Below are 22,221 nucleotides of genomic sequence, written 5' to 3'. Positions count from 1 at the left end.
TAAATAATATATATATATATATATATATTTTTGAGTATGGTATTTGACAATTTTGTTATCCTAACAGAAAGTTAGGATGAAATTAAGCGCTGGTTTATGTTTGGTTATTAAGATAAAAATCTAGTTTTTATCTTAAAACTCAAACATTTTATTTTATCTAACAATTTAATTATTGATTTTATTCATTTAAATACTTAAATTACCTCCCTCTCCCTCTCCCTCTCCCTCTCCCTCTCCCTCTCCCTCTCCAATTGATAATTCTCACATTCACTCTATCCTTGCAATCCAAGGATAAATCCAAAGATAAATCGATCCTAAAAATTTAAAAATTAATTTTTTCGAGAGTTTTTAAGAGAAACCCAAGTAAAACCCATTTCCTCAGGCATGTCCTAAGTTTATGTGAAATAACAGAACTAATAATGATTAATGAAGGTAGTCGTTATAATCCAAATAAAGAATCCGAAGAAAAGAGCCAAATTGAAACTTATAATAGAGAGAGAGAAGAGAGAGAACGCTTTTTACATAATTTTGCTTTCTAGAAAGCAAAGCTAACAGACCGTCATCATCTTCCTTCATCTTCCGTTAACCTTTTTCTCTCTCCATTTATTCTCCTCCATTGCTAAAGTTCATCTTCTTCACTCTAGAACATTATTTCTCTACCAGACATCATCTAAGTTTTGCCTCCAGATGATCCAAAGGAAGGAGCATGAATAACAAACTTATCAGTTGTTTTGCATGATCCGTGAGTGAATTTCATTTCTCTTTTTACTTATTCCATGTCTTCTTTTTCACAATCTCATGATGCTAGGGTTTTAGTTTACAGATGTTCTATTAATTAAGAGAATAAGATGTACAGATTTTGATAATTGCAAATCAAATTACCAAAAATGAAGCACGAATTGATGCGGTCCTTTGATTTCTCCAGCGAATAGTGTGAGTTGAGTAGGTATGTCTTCTTCTATTTGAATGAGTTCACGAGTTTGTGATTTATGAATCTGATGTGTAACTTTCAATAGTGTAAAGTGATTCAGTATCATGACGAGGATAGACCGAGTTCTAGGTGATTCTATTAAGAAGAATGTGCTCTCTCCCGTCTCTGCTGATGTAATATTTGCGTCTAGTCGTTTTCCGACTTACAAAGTTGGAGCTAACAATCAGATTGTGGAAGTGAATGATGGTCAGAAGATATTGGCAATGAAGGAAGCTGTTGCACGTGATTCAGCTCAGATCCTTGAGCAGCAGAAGCGTCTCTCGGTTCGTGACCTTGCCAATAATTTTTCGAAAGGTTTGGCTGCTGCAGCTAAGTTGTCTGAAGAGGTTTGTGTTTGTTTAACTTAGCCACTTCATAATACCAGGACTAGTTTGCAGGAAAAGCCACTCCTAGAATATCACACAATCTTGTTATATTTTTCCTGATCAAAATAATTGAAGCATGTAATTTCTTGAGAAGACAATTTTGTGGTATCTAAGAGTTGTTCATTTGGTAATTTAGGGTAGACTTAGGGAGGCAGTTCCAGTGGAGAAACACGCGCTTGTGAAAAAGCTCAGAGATGCGTTGGAATCACTTAGAAGTCGTGTGTCTGTTACTAACAAGGATGATATAGAGGAAGCTATTTCTATGGTTAGTTTTTATTATATAACACTTGTTTCCTAATGCTACCTTCTGCTCTGAGTGTGGTTTAACGGTGGTCGCAACGTCTAGGTTGAAGCGTTGGCAGTTCAGCTCACTGAAAGGGAAGGTGAGATAATTCTAGAGAAGGCAGAGGTGAAGAAGCTCACAGATTTCTTCAAGAAGGTAGAAAAGGCCATCCAGCAGTCCATTTGCATTTCGAATTAGATATTACTATAGTTAAAGGGTTCACAAAGCACTGCCTACTTCGTATGGAGGATATCGAACATCATTCAGAGCGGATGTTGAACTATCATGGGTTTTAAGTGATTTCTTGAGTTATAACTTACAGTTTGATCAAATACTCCCTTTCGGAATTACCTTATAACTTCACTTCTGGACCCAAATTTCCATTACTAGAAATAGGAGCTTGGAACAATTAAGTTTCCAGTTAAATCCTTGCGTGTCTTATATTGTAGCTCTTGTTCTTTCCTGGAATGAATTTGTCTTCAAATCTTTGATCTTTTTGTAGGCTTCAGAAGATGCTAAGAAACTTGTTGACGAAGAGAGATCTATTGCTCGGGCAGAAATTGAGAATGCCAGAGCTGCTGTTCAGAGAGTGGAAGAAGCTCTTCAGGAACATGAACAATTATCGCGTGCTTCTGGCAATCAGGTTTGTCTCACTTTCTCAGGAAAATTACCCATAAAAAAGTCACTACAGAAGAAGCAGATTTATAAGGAGTTGCTGAATTCTGCTCTTTTTTGTTTCCTTCCATCCTTTGCCTAATTAACAATTAATGAGTGTATATTTGATCAGGACAATGCAGATTCTTGCTTGAACTTTGAGTTCTCTCCATATTTAATATGTTTTCACAATATTGATGAATGTTAGTAGTCTAACTGGTCGGCAGCAGCATATGCACCAACGATCAATTTTCAGGCGATGTGCTTGTTAGATTTTACTTTTGTTGTTTAAACATCGTCATTTCTAAATGTGAATCTTTTTTATGTATTAAGGATCCGGAAGAACTAATGAAGGAAGTTCAGGAGGCTAGACGTATTAAAATGCTGCATCAACCCAGCAAGGTGCGTGCATGCCTCTGTTCACAGAAACTCTTTTTGTATAATCAACTATGAGGTGTACATATAAAAAGGAGTACTCTGGATCCTATGATCTCATGTAGTTCCATGATTCTTTTAAGTTATATATTGTTAAAATGATTTATTTGCAAGTAGTTTTATGAATGTGATCCATATTCTTTGATATCACCACACATCCAACTTCAAACATGAAAATTGTTGGTGGTAGTATTTATATCTTATTTCTGTGAACTACATCTAGCTATCATATTCATGCTACCTTTTACAAATAGGTCCCTATTTATTATCACGTTTTATGATCCAAATTATGATCCAGAAAAATTTACATTTGTTTTGTTTGCCAAGAATCACAATTATTTAGAATCTCATTTCTAATCTTCATACCAAATGAAGCAAAAAAAAAATTGCACTATAATCTGGAATAATATTTGGATCATGACCCAGAAACGATGATATACCACACCAAATGTTTTTGGCGATTTTCCAACAGGGCCTCAAATATGCTCATTGTTTGAGCTGCTTGTTAATAAAATTGACTTCTCTTTTGCAGGTTATGGACATGGAACATGAGCTTCAAGCACTGAGAACTCAGCTTGCCGAGAAATCTAAACAATCGCTCAAGCTTCAGAAAGAGGTGTATTATTGCTCCCTGTATCTTTCATCTGTCATTTTATATTCTCACTCTCTCTGGTTGGTTAAGTGTTTTTGTCTGGGTAGGTCTGTGTTTTGTGTCTGCTTCTGCATGGCTGGTACTACAAATTTGTATTATACCACTAAGGAGCTATTTCCTTTTTCTTTTGAAAAGTTGGTCAAGTGTGTTCACTTGTTTTTACAAGAAATGAACATAAAGTCAAAAGACAGGCAAACATTACAAAGGGATAATTTTTTTTAAATCTGAATCAATTCGAAAAAGTCCCATCCTGTGCAATACTCTCCTTGATCCTTTCTCAACCCACCACTTTCCTTGAAATGTCCTTATTCTAGGCTCTTTTCAAAGCTACACTATCCTCAAAGAAACTTTAATTGTATTGCCATGTTAATATTTCTCCATATCTTATTTTCTTTTTCTGTTTTATTTTAATAGTTGACTGGTTAAGAAGATCATCCATCTTGATCACATTGGAACATACCAATTATTAATATGGGGTTTCTTTTTCTGTCATGCTTTGTCTTCCAGCTTGCAATAACTAAGAGGGTAGAGGAATACATGGTGGAGTTTTACGAACTTGATGGTCTTGAGGCTCTAGGTTCATGTTTGAGGGTCCAAGCTTGCTCTAGTACTGCTCCTGAACTTTCTAGTTGTACGATCCAGTGGTACCGTCTAACAACTGAGGGTGGCAAAAAAGAGCTTATCTCAGGTATCTTTTACAAATGCGTGGTCTCCTTTCTCCTGCTCTTATTTTACCAATTTCTTTGAAATCACTCAAAGCTTTTCTCTTTTTTCGGAAAAGTGAGATTCTTTTCATTGACCCCACCCACGGTAAACCAAACAAATCATTACATCATTTGTACTAAGTTAATTTAAGTACATCAAAATTGAGAAAGTCCCAAGAAAAAAAACTCAAGCTTTGCGAATTGCAATCAACTTGTTGGAGCTCAACTCTTTCATCAGATGCAACACGTTCATGCTCGGGCCTTGCTGAAAACTTGATTTTGCTGCAAGGTGTTGAGCGATAATGGAACCTACAGATTAATAAATACCACAATTTTATATTAATATGACCTCTATTCCTTTCAATGATCCTTGTTGTCAGACAACATACAGGAAGCTTACTTGTTCTTGCTTCCCACACAATGTCAGGAGCCACTAAACCAGTGTATGCTCCAGAGCCATTTGATGTAGGTCGAATCCTGCAAGTTGAAGTGATTTTGGATCAACAACTCGTCACATTAACCACCACCAGTCCCATTGATCCTGGTTTGTTTGTCGCTCTATATACAAGATATTAATTACTTCTCATAATTTTTCTCACTTTAATCAGTTTTAAGGCTTTATTTTTCTATGCAGTTCCAGGATTGGGAAACTATGTTGAAGCATTGGTGCGAAGACATGACACCGAATTCAATGTAGTGGTGATACAGATGAATGGTACGAATCACCTTTCCCAAGCTATCCACATTCTCATTGTGGGAAAGATGAGGATGAAATTGTGTAGAGGCAAGGAAACTGTTGCCAAGGAATTCTACTCCACTTCAATGCAGGTATGGTGGCTTTAATTTCCCTTATTTGTCTTGTCATTTTAAAACCAGAATTTTTTTACGGGTTTCAACAATATTTCCTAAAAGCATCGAGTGTTGGTGTTGTTTTGATCTTGATGAAGCATCCAAAGGATATCCCCTTAGCAATCCCCTTGTTTAGTGATCTTCTACGCCCTATTTGGAAACACTGATTCTTTTTTCTTTAATCAACCACAAATGAATTTCTAGATATACATATGGTATGAAAGGAAGATCCAAATCTCCAAATATCATTAAGAACATTTTTGTAACTTGAAGACGATTTCTTTTACCCCTTGCTGATCCCAATTAGACACTGCCTCCAGCTGAAAGAGTTTCTCTATTGTTTTTTAATGTGCATTATGATCTGGACCAGATTAAGTTTAGATACTCACAGTGGTCAATTTGGAACACTTTCTGGAGCTGGGTTTGGACGAGAAAACGTTTTTTTTAAACACTTTTTGGGTCAGATGATTATTTAGAATAGATAATGTTTTGGAACATAACTTATAAATTTGTTTAATGTTGTCTTGTCCAAACTTAGCTTCAGTTCCAGCTCCAGAAAGTCTATTTTCAAACGTGATCTAGAAGATGTATTTAAAAATGAATATCATTTTCTAATTTACTCTAGTTTCCATGATGTGAGGATGTGCTCGATCACATTTGTGTAAAATGCTTATTTATTATTAAAATATGTTGGATGGATCTTTCATTTTTATAGGTGTGCGGGATAAGGGGTGGTGGGAATGCTGCAGCTCAGGCTCTGTTTTGGCAAGCCAAAGAAGGGTTTTCATTCGTTTTAGCATTTGAATCAGAAAGGGAAAGAAATGCAGCCATTATGCTTGCAAGGCGGTTTGCCTACGACTGTAACGTAATAAACACACTCGATTTCTTTTAACTGCGTCATTCATTCATTCTCTTGGGTTATATATATAATAATAAGCCAACGGTTTTGTGATGACAGATAATGCTCGGGGGTCCAGAAGATAGAACTCCCTCTAGGTAAGTGTGCGTGCTGTTGGTATGTATCATCAACCTTAAAATTTATGTAAATATCTGTTTGTGTTGTGTTAAATGGTCATATTAATATATTAGTATTGCTTGATTTGTTGTTGTTGTTGGTTGTTTGGACTAAAGTAACATTTATTTTTTGGAGAGTCTGATTTCCTTTTTGTTATTTGATACAAGTTTTTAATTAACCATTTCAAATTGGGGTAATCACACTTATGTTTTGTAAAGAGATAGAATTGAGTGATGATGCTAAACAACATTGATTTCAATATCAAGTTTCAGCTCCTGAATATGTAATAGGACTTAAGATTTATAAGATTGTTGTTCCAATTAAGGTGTGATTACAACCTGGATAAGAATAGCTCGAGCTAGCTCTCCACTAACAAGATTCTGCATGGATGGATGGGATGCATCACCTCCTTTTCATATCTACGTTTGAGAAATCAAGAACCATTTCTTAATTTTTTTTTAAAGTGAACTTTGTATTAAATTTAAGAACCATTTCTTAAATTGAACACTCATGATATAATACAATTTCAAATTTTTTCTTTTGTATTTTTTCTTTTTATTTTTTTTGGAGAGAAAAACCTGAGCAATTTTACTAATTGAATTGGAATTTAATTTTAATCCCATCAGAATTGACTGCAATTCCTATATTTGTAAAAATTATTACAATTTCTATGTTTTATAAAAATATATACTCCTTCCGTCTTATTCAAAACTTTATATACTATTTTAGGCTTCCCACTCAAATCTTACTTTTCCAAAAATAAAAATCATGGTCTCTACTTATTACAACTATCCTAACGTTTCATTTATATTACATCATATGTCACTCAATTAACACACTAATTATACACAACCCGCCCTATCTATACCCTGTAACTCGCTCACTCAATTAAAATTCTCTAGATTCTTCCATTATGAAACTCTAATCTTATTCTCTATCTCTCTTTTCTCGCCGATGTTTCTCTTTTCTCACAATGGTTGACCCTCTACCTCTTGCCTTTCTATCTGATTATGTCTTTCCTATTTTTCGATTCTCCGGATAGAAATTAGCCGGAATCGGTAGATTTTTTGAAGGATTTATGGGTTCCTGAATTGATGTTGTATTTTTGAGAGCCTGTGTGGCCGGATTCGACTCCAGAAGGGTTCAAAAGCCTATTTTCACCGTCGGTGGACTCCTTGGTGGCCAAAACGTTGCCGACGGAGGTCGGAAGACGAAGAACGAGACGGCGGTTGAAATGGAGGAGAGTCAGGTTTTTGGCTATGCTTGTTATTCTCTGCCCTCTTACGATGACACTTCCTGAATTCTAACAAGTGCTATTGTTTTTATTTTTATTTTTGGCGATGCATGTTAATAGATTTATGGTTACTTAAATTTGACTGAAATTATACAAATTAAAACATTTAGTCACCACATATTGAAATGTTAAGAGACTTGGCCTTCAAATACTCTATGATGATCATTTTCTGATAGATGAAACCCTTAATTACATCAGAAGTTAGGCCATGTTTACTGCATAAACAAACTCCCTACTGTGGAGATGTTTAGTAGTAGTAAACATACAAAAACTAACATAAATATCCTTATCTTCATCAACAAAAACTGATTTATTCTTCCCGCCAACACAAAAACCGACATATTCTTTCTTTCAACACAAAAACTGACATATGTCACCTTCAATAATCTCCTTTTAGTTGATTCACTTTTGTTATCAACTCCTCAAGTCCATCAGCTTCATTTAATTTCACCAAGTAGTCTATACTCTCCTTCACTAAGTACTTATCCACTACTAAAACATGTGGTAAAGTGTCTGCCTTAAGTTGAACTTCTTTTTTCATATGTGTGGTCTTGTAGTTGTTATGCCCTTTTGCCTTGAGTATTTCCACCATGCATCCTTGTAGGCTTAGAAAAACAAAGTTCAATATTGTGTCTGATAAATTCTTAAAATTAATAATCATCTTAATATCTAAAGTATTTCTATAATATCTTAATAATATAGATAATATATATTTAAATTATTTTTATTATATACTCCTTATGTACCATTCAAAGTTTTACGGTTACTGTTTTCACGTTGATTAAGAAATAATGTATTATATGTGTAGTGAGTAGATGGAATGTGTAAGAAAAGATAAAAAAAAATACTACAATACTTACAAAAAAGTAAATAAAGATAATTAACTTCTTTAATTAACATCAGACTGCTATAGTGTTGTTTACAGAAAATGATCAGTGAGGGTATTTTACAACAGTACAATATTTCCCTCCTTCTACAATGCTTTAAATATTTCATTACAAGGCATTTACTACACATTCAACCATCAAAACAATGTCAAATAAAAAACCTAACATTAGTGATAATCAAAGAAATTTCGTTGCGAGAGTTGCATTAATGGTGCACCACCTAAAGGAAAGCTCACAGAGGCAGCATAAAAGTTTGGCTATAGTCATCAAATAATCAGTGCTATATGGAAGACAACAATGATCCAAATTCAATCAGGTAATCTCATTAATGTCATCAATAGGAAAAGAGTTAGAACACAATAAAAAAGAATAGCATTTGATTCAAAAAACTAAAGCAAATTCAAGTATCAAAAAGAGGAACCCTTAAAAGCATAGCCAAGGAGATGGAGGTGAGCAAAAGTACTGTTGGGAGGTGGTTCAAAGAGGGCCTGATCAAAGCTTATACAAATGCAATTAAGTCAACATTAACTGACAAAAATAGGTACAATAGACTGAAGGTTAGCCTATTATCATTAAAAGTTGATAATGATCAGAAAATCATCAAATTCAAAAGTATGCAACTAACATGTTAGTTCATATTGATGAGAAGTGGTTCAATCTTACAAGAACCAATGAGAGATACTATCTTGTCTCTAGGGAAGAAGAACCATATAGGACTTGTCAAAACAAAAGGTTCATAATCAAGGTTATGTTCCTTTGTACAGCGGTAAGGCCCGTATATGAGATTAATGGTGAGTGCTTGTTTGATGGTAAGATTGGGATATTTCTATTCATACAATATGTACCCGCTCAAAAAAATCAAAAAACAGGCCATAAACTCATGATGTGAAGTACACGATCAAACCTCTTATGAGGGACCATAAGCTATACGAGTTATCTGTCTATCTTGGTAAGAAGCTACTATTTAGTTTTCGGGATTCCCTCACACTACTCCCGGGTAGTCTTGTTAACTTAGCAGTTAATCTCTGTCCTGAATTAGGTGGTAAAGGAACCATCGCCCATGAGGTACAATGGAAATAAAAACACTGGAATCAGTCACTAGAAAGATCACAAAATAATGTTTGATAAACAAAGTAACAAATTTTAACTCTCAGACATTAAATGTCATCATAGAGTAGTTATAACAAGTCTCCAAAATAAGACGGTAAGGATAACAGTCTTATTTGGTGATATTATTACAGGTTATCCCAGCAATAAAGGTTAAATTGTAGGAATTTTCTTTAGTCCTAAATTCATGATTCTAAACAAATACATATTAGATTTCTTTTCTTTCAGGCTTTAATCTATAATCTTATAGATCGATAATATCTAACATGGATGAATCACAATCCTAATACATAAATTTCTCTATGTCCATAAGTTGATTAAACAAGCGGAAGCGTACCTGAATTCATGATGAAGATCTTTGAGTACCTGAATTCATGATGAACATCTTTGAGTTTGGGTTTGCTCTTCCAATTCTACAAGCGGTTTTCTCCCTTCTTCTCTCTTACGATGGAGGTTAATGAGAAAATGAAAACTGACTACTTGTGAATCGGGGAACCACAACCCTTTTATATTTATTTATTTATTTATTATTTAACCATCATAAATAATAAATAAATTGACGGTTTCTACACATAATAAATCGTACAATACTAATAACCAAACATGACTTAGCCCAATAACCAAAATACTTTAGTGGATCACTTTATCAATTGGGTTCTGAATAGACAATAGCCCAAACACATTATTTATATATATTAGTCCAATAAATCTAACATAAATGGCCAAATTTTGCAAATAAGGATATCATAATTCAACAAGACAATGATAGACCTCACATAAAAGATAATGATCCAAAACTTAGACATGTTGCCAATAGTGATGAGTTTAACATTCATCTTGAATTTTAACCATCAAACAGCCCAGACACTAACATTAATGAAATTTGGATGGTTTAGAGCATTACAATCATTGTAGGTTAAGACATTATCATATACAGTTGGTGCATTTCTAAGGGCATTGGAATCAAACTTTGAGGATTTATCACACACAACATTGAACTTTGTTTTTCTAAGCCTACAAGGATGCATGGTGGAAATACTTAAGGCAAAAGGGCATAACAACTACAAGACCTCACATATGGAAAAAAAAGAAGCTCAACACAAGGCATGCACTTACCACATGTTTTAGTAATGGATATGTACTTAGTACAGGAGTGTATAGACTACTTGATAGAATTAAATGAAGCTAATGGACTTTAGGAGTTGATAACAAAGATGAATCGACTAGAAGGAGACTATTGAAGGTGGCATATGTCAGTTTTGTGTTGAAGGGAAGAATATGTCAGTTTTTGTGTTGAAAGGAGGAATATGTCAGTTTTTGTTGATGAAGATATGGATATTTATGTCCATTTTTGTATTTTATTACTACTAAACATTTTCACAATAGGGAGTTTGTTTGTTTATGCAGTAAACATGGCCTAAATTCTGATGTAATTAAGGGATCCAACTATCAAAAAAATGATCATCATAGAGTATTTGAAGCTATATGTCACGTCCCATTTTTATGGGGTGCAAACATCGAGCCACAAGGTGTACTTCCATGATATTCCAGAATGCAAGTCTATGTAATCTGTGCTCAAGGGACTTGTGCACAGATACGAGGGACCGTGTGGGGAATGTTTCAAGGAAGAGGTTGAAGAGTATCAGGCCAAAGTCGAACCGAGTACGGCCACGACTAAGGTGGGGGAGTATGTCGCGGCCAATTAGGGTCACGACCCAATCCAGGGGATGTCGAGGCTCATTAGAGTCTTGGTCTGATAGTGCGCTAATCTTGTTAGCCCAAGGGGAGGCCCAGTTGCCTACGTGGGCCCAGCGAATCTTCTAATCAAGGAAGAGATTGGAATATAATCTAATTAAGGAAGGGATTGGAAGATATATTCTAATCAAGGAAGGGATTAGAATATATATTCTAATTAAGGAAGAAATTACTAGAGATATTCTAAATTAGGTAGGGATATTCTTGCTATGGAAGGAATATCCTAAATTAGTGTAATTAAATTGTAATTAGACGTAATTCCTAATTTAACACATGTAAGTCCTATAAATACCCTGAAGGTATTTCATTGTAATTATCAAGCATTCTTTCAATATAATCTTATTCTCAAGTGTTTTCTCTCTCTAAGTCCTTTCTTGCGTTTGAGTTCTTCTTGCATTGTGTTTAGAAAGGCTTTCTAAGCTAGAATCAGGGTCGATTTAGCTTAGTGCCGCACGGGTCGAATTTTAGCCCGTGACAAGTGGTATCAGAGCAAGGTTGAATTTCCGCATTCAAGCTGCAAGAAATGGATTCACGAACTACCGTCACTAAGGTTCCGACCGGCCAACATAAGGACAAGGGATCCAAGAGGGATAAGTCCGTCGAGAGAGGTGCTGCCATGGAAGCGCGGGTGACCCGGCTTGAAGAAGGCATGAGCGATCACCAAGAAGCTCTCGAAGTGTTTAGCGCGGTGGCCGAGAAGGTGACGATGTTGGACGAGGGTGCTGAAAAGTTGGAGAATGAGTTAATGGGGATCATTAACGGTTCGAATCGTAGCATTCAGGATGAAGTGCTAGGATTGGTTCGAGGGGAGGTTAATGACATCTGCCAGAAGGTGCTTGATCCAATCCGGGGAGAAGTCCATGCGATGGTCGAGACCCTCAAGAGGGAGATCTTGGGGAGGCTAGAATCGATGGAAAGGCGGATTGCGAGGAATGGAGGGGAACATAGAGGTGCGACACCTCAACGGATGGATGTTCCTAAGCCAACTCCATTCAAAGGCTCGAGGAGTGCAAGGGAAGTGGAGGACTTCCTTTGGAACATGGAGAGGTACTTTCGGGCATCAAGCATACTTGATGATCGTGACAAGTTGGAGACGGCACCTTTCTTCCTACAAGAGATGGCGTTGCTATGGTGGAGGAGGCGAGAAGGAGATATTGAACGAGGGACCTTGAGGATGGAAACGTGGGAAGACTTCAAGACCGAGTTCAAACGCCAATTCTTCCCAGAGAATGCCGAGTACGAGGCAAGGAAAAGGTTGAGTCAACTTGTGCACAAAGGAACCATCAAGGAGTATGTGAAGGAATTCCAGGAGTTGATGCTCGAGTTACCTAGTCTAACGGAACAGGAGACACTGTTTGCGTTTGTTAATGGCCTCAAGACTTGGGCACAGTTGGAGCTGCAAAGGGCCAAAGTGCGGAACGTTTCCGAGGCAATAGCGGTTGCAGAAAGACTGATAGAGCTCAAAGTGTCTGTGGACAGGCCGAAGTTCATCAGGGATGATGGAGAAGAAGGTGGAGGAGACCGACCACAGGACCAGGAGAAATGTGGGGGAGACCGTTCATCTAAGAAGGGGCATGCACATAAAAACTCAGGGAGGCAAGCCGACGAGTCGGAGAAGCCAAGAGCCTGTTATATTTGTGGTGCCCATAATCACATAAAGTATATGTGCCCGTTTAAGGGGGAAAAGGTTGCAGCAGTTAAAGGAACTGAGTCCTCTGATGAGGAAGAAGAGACTCAAATAGGATCCTTAAAACTGCTCAATGCTGTGAAGACTAGTGTTGCGAAGCCGGACAAGGGAACAAGGAGGGGCTCTTTGTTTGTGGAAGCTTGGATCGGGGGAAAGCGCATCAAGGCACTAGTAGACACAGGGGCTACGCACAACTTCATGCGAGAAGGAGTAGCCAAGGTGTTGGGTCTGCGGATCAGCCCAACAAGAGGGACGGTGAAGTCCTTCGATGTAGCCAAGCCGGTAAATGGGGAGGCTAGGAGAGTGCACACCAGGATCGGAGGCTGGAATGGGACAGTCTCATTTACCTTGGTCCCAATGGAAGACTACGACGTAGTGTTGGGACTCGAATGGTGCGATCAGGTACGCGCTTGCATAATGCCTTATTCCGATTCCTTAATCATTTTGGATCACGGGAAGACTAGCGTGATTCCAGCAAGGAGAGAATCAGAGGGAATAAGCAGATTCTCGGCGATGCGATTCGTTCGAGGTCGCAAACATGGTAAAGAGATATTTGCCACTTTTGCCAAGATGGGTGATGGGAACGGGTCCAAGGGAAAAGAAGAAGTACCTGAGGAAGTCCAGATAGCGTGTGTCGAAGCCTTCGAGGGGCTCAAGGCCAAAGACAACACACAACCATCAGATCCACAAGGTTTGGCCACAGGCAACGTGGTCCAAAGTCAGTCTGCCTTCACTCGCACCAAGTCCGTGGGAAAGGAAGCAGATCGTGCTCGGACATATTCAGAGGGAGACACCGAGAATATGAAGAGAGGGGCAGATCTAAGAGGGTGTGCAGTCATGAAAGGGGACGATGGAAAGGGGGAAGTTGCCCCCGCAACTGTTGAAGTCTATGCGGTATGTGCTCAAGGGGCTTGTGCGCAGATTCAAGAGACCGTGTTCAATCGAGAGATGTGTGGGAAACGTCTTATATCGGTTAAGGCTGGCGACCATAAGTGCACCCAATGCCGTGACGTGCAAAGGGGGAGGAAGAGCGCTCAGGGGATGCCAGAAAGAAGATCACCATGCACCGGTCTAGGGTCGTGCCGAGGACGGCCACGACTTAGGCGGGGGAGTATGTCACGTCCCATTTTTATGGGGTGCAAACATCGAGCCACAAGGTGTACTTCCATGATATTCCAGAATGCAAGTCTATGTAATCTGTGCTCAAGGGACTTGTGCACAGATACGAGGGACCGTGTGGGGAATGTTTCAAGGAAGAGGTTGAAGAGTATCAGGCCAAAGTCGAACCGAGTACGGCCACGACTAAGGTGGGGGAGTATGTCGCGGCCAATTAGGGTCACGACCCAATCCAGGGGATGTCGAGGCTCATTAGAGTCTTGGTCTGATAGTGCGCTAATCTTGTTAGCCCAAGGGGAGGCCCAGTTGCCTACGTGGGCCCAGCGAATCTTCTAATCAAGGAAGAGATTGGAATATAATCTAATTAAGGAAGGGATTGGAAGATATATTCTAATCAAGGAAGGGATTAGAATATATATTCTAATTAAGGAAGAAATTACTAGAGATATTCTAAATTAGGTAGGGATATTCTTGCTATGGAAGGAATATCCTAAATTAGTGTAATTAAATTGTAATTAGACGTAATTCCTAATTTAACACATGTAAGTCCTATAAATACCCTGAAGGTATTTCATTGTAATTATCAAGCATTCTTTCAATATAATCTTATTCTCAAGTGTTTTCTCTCTCTAAGTCCTTTCTTGCGTTTGAGTTCTTCTTGCATTGTGTTTAGAAAGGCTTTCTAAGCTAGAATCAGGGTCGATTTAGCTTAGTGCCGCACGGGTCGAATTTTAGCCCGTGACATATGTCTCCTAACATTTCAATATGTGGTGACTAAATGATTTAATTTTTTATAATTTCAGTTAAATTTAAGTAACCATAGATCTATTAACATGCATCGCCAAAAATAAAAATAAAAATAATATCACCTATTAGAATTTAGGAAGTGTCATCGCAAGAGGGAAGAGAATAGCAAGCATAGCCAAAAACCTGGCTCTCCTCTCCATTTCAACCGTTGTCTCGTTCTTCGTCTTCCCGGGCTCTGGCGGCAACGTTTCGGCCACCAAGGAGTCCGCCGACAGTGAAAATAGGCTTTCGAACCCTTCTAGAGTCGAATTCGGCCACACCGGCTCCTAAAAATTCGACATCGATTTAGGGACCTATGAATCCTTCAAAAAATCTACCGATTCCGGCTCATTTCTATTCGGAGAATCGAAAAATGTGAAGAACATAATCGAATAGAGAGGCAAGAGGTGGAGGGTCGACTAATGTGAGAAGAGAGAAACATCTGCGAGAGAAGAGAGATAAAGAGAGGTAGAGAATAGGATTAGAGTTTCATAATAGAAGAATCTAGAGAATTTTAATTGAGTGTGCGAGTTAAAGGGTATAAATGAGGCAGGTTAATAGAGTTGTGTAAGATTAGTGTGTGTTAATTGAGTAACATATAGTGTAATATAAGTAAAAAGTGGGGATAGTTGTAATAAGTAAGTAGAGACCCTGGTTGGAAGGGTAAGCTTTGAGTGGGACACCCAAAATGACAAAGTGTAAAACTTTATCACTATATTATCATTATTAATATATAATGATAAAATAATAATTTAAAATATAAATTATTTTAATATTTTAGTTGATGAATTGAGTAACATACTAAATGAGAGAGGTATTAAAATGATATTTTTTATTTTGATTATTTAAATAAATTCAACCATACAAGACCCTATATGTTACTATTTTGAAAATGTATTAGTAGAATGAATATAAATAATAAAATATTAAAGTATTTTTTGAAATTTTAATTTAAAAATTATGATCCAATAATTAAATTTGAGTTTTTTTTTTCAATTGGAATTTCAAACTTAATAATTTAAGACTATGAAATTATTCTATTTAAAAATATATTATAAATATATATAAGAAATAGATGATATTCTAATTAATTTAATTTATAATTTGAATAATTTATTTATAAAAAAATTCAAATAAGATAGTGACTCTCCAACTTAAAAGTCTCGTTTATTTTCATTTATACCATAAGTTTTAAAAACATTAAAAATCAACTCTCTTTCATAATTTTGTTTTTAAAAACTTTCTCTTGAATGTTCAAGAAGATTTAAATGATCCTTCTAAATCTCTTAAAATAATTATTGAACTTTTATTTGTATGGTTGATATCAAAACTTTAGGTTTATTATAATTAAAAAAAAAAGTCTTAAATTAAAGCCAAATACATAATAGTTTATTAAAACAAAAAATAAAATAATAATAATTAAAAACTTATATTAAAATGTTTATATTCGGTCAACAAAATACCGCAAAAGAAAAGAACCGGTTAGTCGCCAGATGCGAATGGGACCACTAACCCACTTGACCTAAATGAATATTTTGGTCTTTTTCTTTTCTTTTTTATATTAAGTTCGAAAAATTATATTACTAATTTCATATCATGTTTAAGGCGGAATTATTATTTAGTCTCTAATTTAGATATTTTTAGTAGATGGATTCAAATTTTGAGTTATACCACATAAGCTTTAACTATTATAATTTTAACTATTTAAGGTTTTTTCATAACTAATCGCTCTTATTAATCACATAGGAGTAATTCTTTAATTTTTTTCGATTTTCTAATATATTTATACACATTTATTAAGGCATTCAAAATGTATTCGTATTCCACAATTTTGAACGCATATATCTCAAAAATATTCAATTTAAAACACAAATACGTTCAAAGTGATAGACCGCACACAATGTTATGTCTTTATTTGAACAAAAATACAAAATTTATCTATATTCAAAATTTCTCAAAATTTTCATTAAATTACACATTTTTGTAATCATCCAAAAACAACTTTAACAAATTAGAATAAGTAAATCTCAAAAAATAATACTCCGTTTTTAAAAAGAAATATGTTTATAAACGTCTCAAAATACCTTTTTATTTAAAAAACGTGACAAATTAATAAAAATATTACGTTAAAATAAGATTACACACGTTTTTACGTTTTTTTAAGAACTATCGCGACAACTCACCGTAATTAATAATCGAACACTTTAATTTCTTAACTTTTTCCACTAAATCAATTTAGTAGAATATATAACATGTAATTTGTTCATTTAATAAATCTCAAACAACTAAAATTTTGATTGATAGCTTCATAAATAAAATTAAAATTTAACTATATTCGATAAAAAAAAAAACAACCTAAAATATGAACTGGGCCAACTATTTAGAATATTGACTAAGAAAATTTTGTATTCTCTCAAACAAAGTCTTAATTTTACTAAAACTTATAATAATAATATTATTATTTATTTATTTAATGTGTATAACAAAAAAAAAAAAAAACTTTGGAATATAAAACGCCGTCTCTTTCCTTAGATCTTCTATATAATAGCTTTCTGAGTTCTTAGTTCCACCATTGCGATTCCACTTCATCTCTCTCCCCCACCCACGATTGTTCTTGCTCTCTCTCTCTCTTTCCAAAGTCAATTCAAATGGCAGATCAGCTCACCGATGACCAGATCTCCGAATTCAAGGAAGCCTTCAGTCTATTCGATAAAGATGGAGATGGTAAAGTTTCCATCTTTCATAGTTCCTTGTTTTCTTTCAGATCTGTATCAGTTTTTTTCATTCTTCATATTTCTTTCATGCCTGGATTTGATCTGATTTTGTGGAATGACCATAGGAACTGCCGTTTTTCTTTAGTTAAAATTTGAGAATCAGACCTTGAGGATTCTATGAACTAAATCCAATCTCTAATATCAATTTAGATGGATTGAATTTGATAAACTTATCTTAATTTCTTCCTTTTTATATGTTGTATAATGCATTCTTAAATAGATATTTCTTGGATGGACTAAAGAAAGATACCTAAACTAGTAAAGCCAAATTAGTATTTTTTTAAGGTCATTAGTTTAGGTTTACAACTGGACCAGAATGTTTCTGAACCAAATCATGAATTAGAACAATTTTTTTTTTAGAAAACGTTGGGTTTCACTTCTTCATAGGACCTTCTGGGTGATATTTAATCCCTGAGGGTTATAGTCCCGTAAATCTACTCAACCAATTTAATCAGATGAGTGGAACTTGTAGTCTAATGAGCTCCAGACATCCTTTTCCTTTTTGGCGTTAGGCTAGAAGAGGGAAAAAATTAGAACATTTTTATATAGCTTGAATGGATCACTAGCCACTGTTATGAAGAAAACAGTATGTTGAAGTAAGCAATCTGGAAATTATATTTTGAGTTCAAACATTCATAGATATGAAATCCATGTTTTGTAAAATTCTTAGGTTCTTCCATTCATTGTAAGCTTCTAAGTTTATGTTCCGATCTTTTCTGCTAATTTCCACTGAAACTGCAAGACAGAATTTTTTTCAAACGCTAAATTGTCCTGTTTGAGCTGAATTGAAAAGGAATGGATTATTGACATACCATTTTGGGGCAATTTCAATTTGCAGGTTGCATTACCACTAAGGAGCTAGGAACAGTGATGAGATCACTAGGACAAAACCCAACAGAAGCTGAACTGCAAGACATGATAAATGAAGTGGATGCAGATGGAAATGGAACAATTGATTTCCCAGAGTTCTTGAATCTAATGGCAAGAAAGATGAAGGACACAGATTCTGAGGAGGAGTTGAAGGAAGCCTTTAGGGTATTCGATAAGGATCAGAATGGATTCATTTCAGCTGCGGAGCTTCGTCATGTTATGACGAATCTAGGTGAAAAGCTCACGGATGATGAAGTTGATGAGATGATTCGCGAGGCTGATGTTGATGGTGATGGACAAATTAACTATGAGGAGTTTGTTAAGGTTATGATGGCTAAGTGATTATGGGTGGGAATAAACAAAATTTGTCATTTGAAAGAAGAACAACTGAGATAAGATAAGAAAAGAGTGTTTTATCATAGGTTGTTGATTTTTACCTTAAAAGGGTTTCCTTTTGAGTTTGTATTGCTGTGTTTGTGTGTGTCATTCCTGTTTTGCATTATTTTGTAGTGCTGCTTATAATATTCATCACTTTGGCTTCTTTTTATATATAGGTTTTGGTATTTTTATCATCTTGATTAAGTCTGATAAATTTGCTTTTTCTTGCATTATGTTATTTTATCAACTTGGAACTATATTCTAATTGAGTTAAATGCTATTTTGGGTCATTTATTGGGCAAATTTATATTCTATTACATCACAGTTAATAAAAATTTATATGTTAAATATTATTAAAAATCCAATGAAAAAATTTAACAATTTTGTAATTTTTCCATGACTTCAAATATTCATAACACTATCAAATATTTTGATTGAAATTGAAAAGTGTTATTGGTTGGTAATCAAACACTCATATATAATGAAAAAATACTTGTAAAAGATTTCATACTGAAAAATACGTTTAGTGTCTCTTTATTTAAAATATAAAAACAACTATATATTCAGTGACATTCTCTCATTTGATGTTAAGAAGGAGACCGTCACTGACTCAAGAGTATGATCAACAAACGATCCATCCACCGTTATGAATATTATTCGAATATAAAATTTGAATATGAAAAATTCAATCCAACTAAACATAATGGTGTGGTGAAAAAAAAACACAGTCAAATGATAAAGGAGGAAGAAACCTTCATTTTGATTCTATTTATTTGACTTTTTAACTTAAGGATTTATGGAATATTTGTTGATCTCACTTTATATCATATCCTCTAACAAAATATATATATATATATGGAGAATATTTGTTGATCTTACTTTATATTATATTCATTAAAATTAATATATATATTCGGGGAATATAAGTTGATTTCACTGTATATCGTATTCTCTAAAAATATATATTCTAAGATTAAGTAAAATAGTATTTTTATGTAATATATTAAAATTTTGTATTATGCAAAAAAAAATTAAAAAATATTGTAAAATATAAATAATAAATAAATTAGTTTTGGGGTAGAAAATACAAATATCAGTTCTGATCAACTAAAAAACAAACCAAAACGGGACAATTCCTATAAAAATTTGCTGGACAGCTTATAATTTTTTCTATATTTTTATGGTCATTGATTTATTTGTTTTTTCAATTTCCTTTTGAATGGAATTTATTATGTTGGAAGAGGCTAGCATAAATATATAATATGACCTAATTTAAATTATATCATTTTTAAAACCTAGATTATCTTATTTAAAGAACCTTCATGTTTCTTTTTTTATACTTAATCTTATCTTCTAGTAACAAATCGACATGAATAACATATTAAACACATTTTAAAATTTGATATATATTTTAAAGTTTTGTTACTTTTCAATTTAATTTTAAAATGGTCAAAATTTTAGTAAAATATGATCAAACAATTTTACCATAATTAATATTTTTAAGTGATATTTTGTCACAAGTGTTAAATACTAAATTCAAAAATTAAAATTATTTTACCCTAAACTTGTCTTTTAGATCCTCATCCTATATTAACAAATAATAAGTTTACAGATTTATAACTTACAAAACTAAAATGTTTTCAGTATTAAGATTGATCATAAAGAACTTGGTCAATAGAAGAAGAATTTACATGGACCATTTACATTTGTTGTACTTAAAACGATTATTATAATTTGTACAATTTTCAAAAAAGAACTTACATAGTTTCATCTATCGAGTGGCTAATAGACTTAGACCTAAGCTTGTGAGTTAAGCCAAGTGAAGCCACAGATTGTGAACACATATCCTTTCTCTATAAACAGATGGTTCTGTAAAATACTTGTATGAAGACATAGAAATGAAACATCAGTTTAAATTATTGAATTATAAAAATTCAATACGGGCTAAACATAATGACAAAATGGAGAGAAAATAGAACATCAAATCCAGAGTCCCAATAATGAGTCCATAATTGATATATATGAAGTGATACCAGAAGTAAAGAGCAACTGATTTGGAATGAAAACATAACCTTCATAAAGTTTGAAAATATTAGAAAACAATCATTAATAAACAGTTTAAATAAATGATGTTTTAGAAAATATAAATTTTTTATGACATAAAAGTAATTGCAGCATGTTAAGAACTTGAAATTAAATATAGTAGACTCCCAAGAAGAGTTTTAACAATCTTGATAAAAAAACAAACTATTGAAACATCAAAGTAACATAGCAATCAACAAGATAAAACCAACAGTCATAATCAAAACAGAAACATATTCTGAAATTTCTAACTTAAAATAGAGAAGTTCCCTTGCCCTTCTTGTCTCCACCAATCTCAAAATGCTTGCACCTCTGCCCAAATAAATTCCAATTCAGTTTTACAAAACCCATATTAATCTAAGGTTTATAAGTAAACCTAAATGCTACAAAAAAACTGACCTTGATTGGATGTTGAGACATATGCTTGCAACTTTGACACTGCAACCTCAAGACAATCTTCTTTGTAGTTTTGGCCTAAAACAAACAAAGTATCAAAATATAAAGAACCAAACATCCAGCATCCAAAATCAATACATGAAATCAAAAAATGAAATGAAGAATTCAAACCTTCTTGTGGAAAACAGGCTTAGTTTGTCCACCATAACCAGATTGTTTCCTGTCATAACGCCTTTTTCCTTGAGCTGCCAAACTATCCTTACCCTTCTTGTACTGGGTGACCTTGTGTAAGGTGTGCTTTTTGCACTCCTTAGACTTGCAGTAAGTCTTCTTGGTCTTTGGCACGTTCACCTGCAAGACCATACAAGTTAGTTAACCTAGATTGAACTGAAACCTAATTGGGTTTCCATTATACTTATCAAGACCCATAAATCAGAATCTAAGCTCATATATTGATACAAGTACTCATAAAAAAAAAGGAAAATTTAGGGAAAATCTGAGTGCTAATCAGTTCAACTTTGCTGAAGGCAACATTGAATAATAGATCATGTATCAACAAAACTGAAACCCATATAGAAATAGTCGATCTTGCAACATCTAAAACATGAATTTGATGGAAATTATATAACAAATCTGACAGATGGATGAAATCGTGGAAATGAAATCAGGGTTGGATACATTTTGTCAAAAATTCGTCTTATAATGAATTTACAGAACCCAGAATCAAACGATTTTATCGCCAAACTCCTAAACCAGCTAATACTTAATCAAATCATCAAATAAGAAGTTCAGCATATAAGTAAATCACAGATAATACGAGATTATATGAAGAAACTAGAACAGATGTATAGATCATATTGTTCATACAAGAGAGAGAAAGAGAGAGAGATTTACCATTGTTGAGCGATATGAGATTGCAAGCGGCTGCGCAGAATTTCTTTACCTTGCTTCAGAAAAATGCTTTATATTTCATTACAGAGATAAGAAATGGGCTAGGGCAAGGCCCGTTATGGGTTTAGTATCATGAATGGGCCTCTCTGTAATTCAAAGTCAGCCCACTTAACATAACAAGGTTTTGTTTGGAATCAGAAATATTTGGTTATTAAAAAACATAATATTAAAATAATTACTCAATTAATAA

The 22,221-nt window shown here is 34.5% G+C and overlaps 3 protein-coding genes across 7 annotated transcripts; 2 read left to right on the top strand and 1 right to left on the bottom strand.

Annotated features, from left to right (window-relative positions):
- The first annotated feature begins 803 nt into the window (after positions 1 to 803).
- LOC124920283 (stomatal closure-related actin-binding protein 1-like) lies at positions 804 to 6,325 on the top strand. 5 transcript variants are annotated; one of them, XM_047460733.1, is made up of 13 exons: positions 804 to 946; positions 1,017 to 1,317; positions 1,493 to 1,621; positions 1,703 to 1,795; positions 2,142 to 2,282; positions 2,627 to 2,695; positions 3,261 to 3,344; positions 3,888 to 4,068; positions 4,512 to 4,628; positions 4,719 to 4,912; positions 5,649 to 5,798; positions 5,892 to 5,929; positions 6,274 to 6,325. In XM_047460733.1, the coding sequence occupies exons 2-13, from the start codon at positions 1,036 to 1,038 to the stop codon at positions 6,308 to 6,310; spliced, it is 1,515 nt and encodes a 504-aa protein (XP_047316689.1). In that variant the 5' UTR covers positions 804 to 946; positions 1,017 to 1,035; the 3' UTR covers positions 6,311 to 6,325. The 5 variants fall into 5 exon arrangements, with proteins under 5 accessions (XP_047316689.1, XP_047316693.1, XP_047316691.1 ...); XM_047460735.1 differs by having other exon boundaries at positions 805 to 946; positions 1,032 to 1,317; XM_047460734.1 differs by having other exon boundaries at positions 817 to 946; positions 1,024 to 1,317.
- A 10,820-nt stretch (positions 6,326 to 17,145) lies between these two features.
- LOC124920282 (calmodulin-7-like) lies at positions 17,146 to 18,793 on the top strand. The gene is made up of 2 exons (XM_047460732.1): positions 17,146 to 17,304; positions 18,193 to 18,793. The coding sequence occupies exons 1-2, from the start codon at positions 17,229 to 17,231 to the stop codon at positions 18,564 to 18,566; spliced, it is 450 nt and encodes a 149-aa protein (XP_047316688.1). The 5' UTR covers positions 17,146 to 17,228; the 3' UTR covers positions 18,567 to 18,793.
- A 1,988-nt stretch (positions 18,794 to 20,781) lies between these two features.
- On the bottom strand, positions 20,782 to 22,038 carry LOC124916943 (60S ribosomal protein L44). The gene is made up of 4 exons (XM_047457602.1): positions 21,975 to 22,038; positions 21,252 to 21,431; positions 21,084 to 21,158; positions 20,782 to 20,996 (listed from the first exon to the last, which is right to left on the bottom strand). Exons 1-4 carry the CDS (start codon positions 21,975 to 21,977, stop codon positions 20,937 to 20,939), a joined length of 318 nt encoding a protein of 105 aa, XP_047313558.1. The 5' UTR covers positions 21,978 to 22,038; the 3' UTR covers positions 20,782 to 20,936.
- Between the last annotated feature and the right edge of the window lie 183 nt (positions 22,039 to 22,221).

This window comes from Impatiens glandulifera, chromosome 1 (genome assembly GCF_907164915.1).
Source record: "Impatiens glandulifera chromosome 1, dImpGla2.1, whole genome shotgun sequence".
Lineage (NCBI taxonomy): Eukaryota > Viridiplantae > Streptophyta > Magnoliopsida > Ericales > Balsaminaceae > Impatiens > Impatiens glandulifera.
This window is presented reverse-complemented; position numbering and strand designations above follow the sequence as displayed.

Bases quoted from the DNA above. Each gene is read 5' to 3' on its own strand.
- LOC124920283 (XM_047460733.1), top strand. From the start codon at position 1,036: ATGACGAGGATAGACCGAGTTCTAGGTGATTCTATTAAGAAGAATGTG. The intron at 2,696-3,260 runs GTGCGTGCATGC...TCTCTTTTGCAG, and splicing joins TGCTGCATCAACCCAGCAAG to GTTATGGACATGGAACATGA. The intron at 4,913-5,648 runs GTATGGTGGCTT...TCATTTTTATAG, and splicing joins TCTACTCCACTTCAATGCAG to GTGTGCGGGATAAGGGGTGG.
- LOC124920282 (XM_047460732.1), top strand. From the start codon at position 17,229: ATGGCAGATCAGCTCACCGATGACCAGATCTCCGAATTCAAGGAAGCC. The intron at 17,305-18,192 runs GTAAAGTTTCCA...TTCAATTTGCAG, and splicing joins ATTCGATAAAGATGGAGATG to GTTGCATTACCACTAAGGAG.
- LOC124916943 (XM_047457602.1), bottom strand. The intron at 21,159-21,251 runs GTTTGAATTCTT...TGTTTGTTTTAG, and splicing joins AGCCTGTTTTCCACAAGAAG to GCCAAAACTACAAAGAAGAT. The intron at 20,997-21,083 runs GTCAGTTTTTTT...TTATTTGGGCAG, and splicing joins TGTCTCAACATCCAATCAAG to AGGTGCAAGCATTTTGAGAT.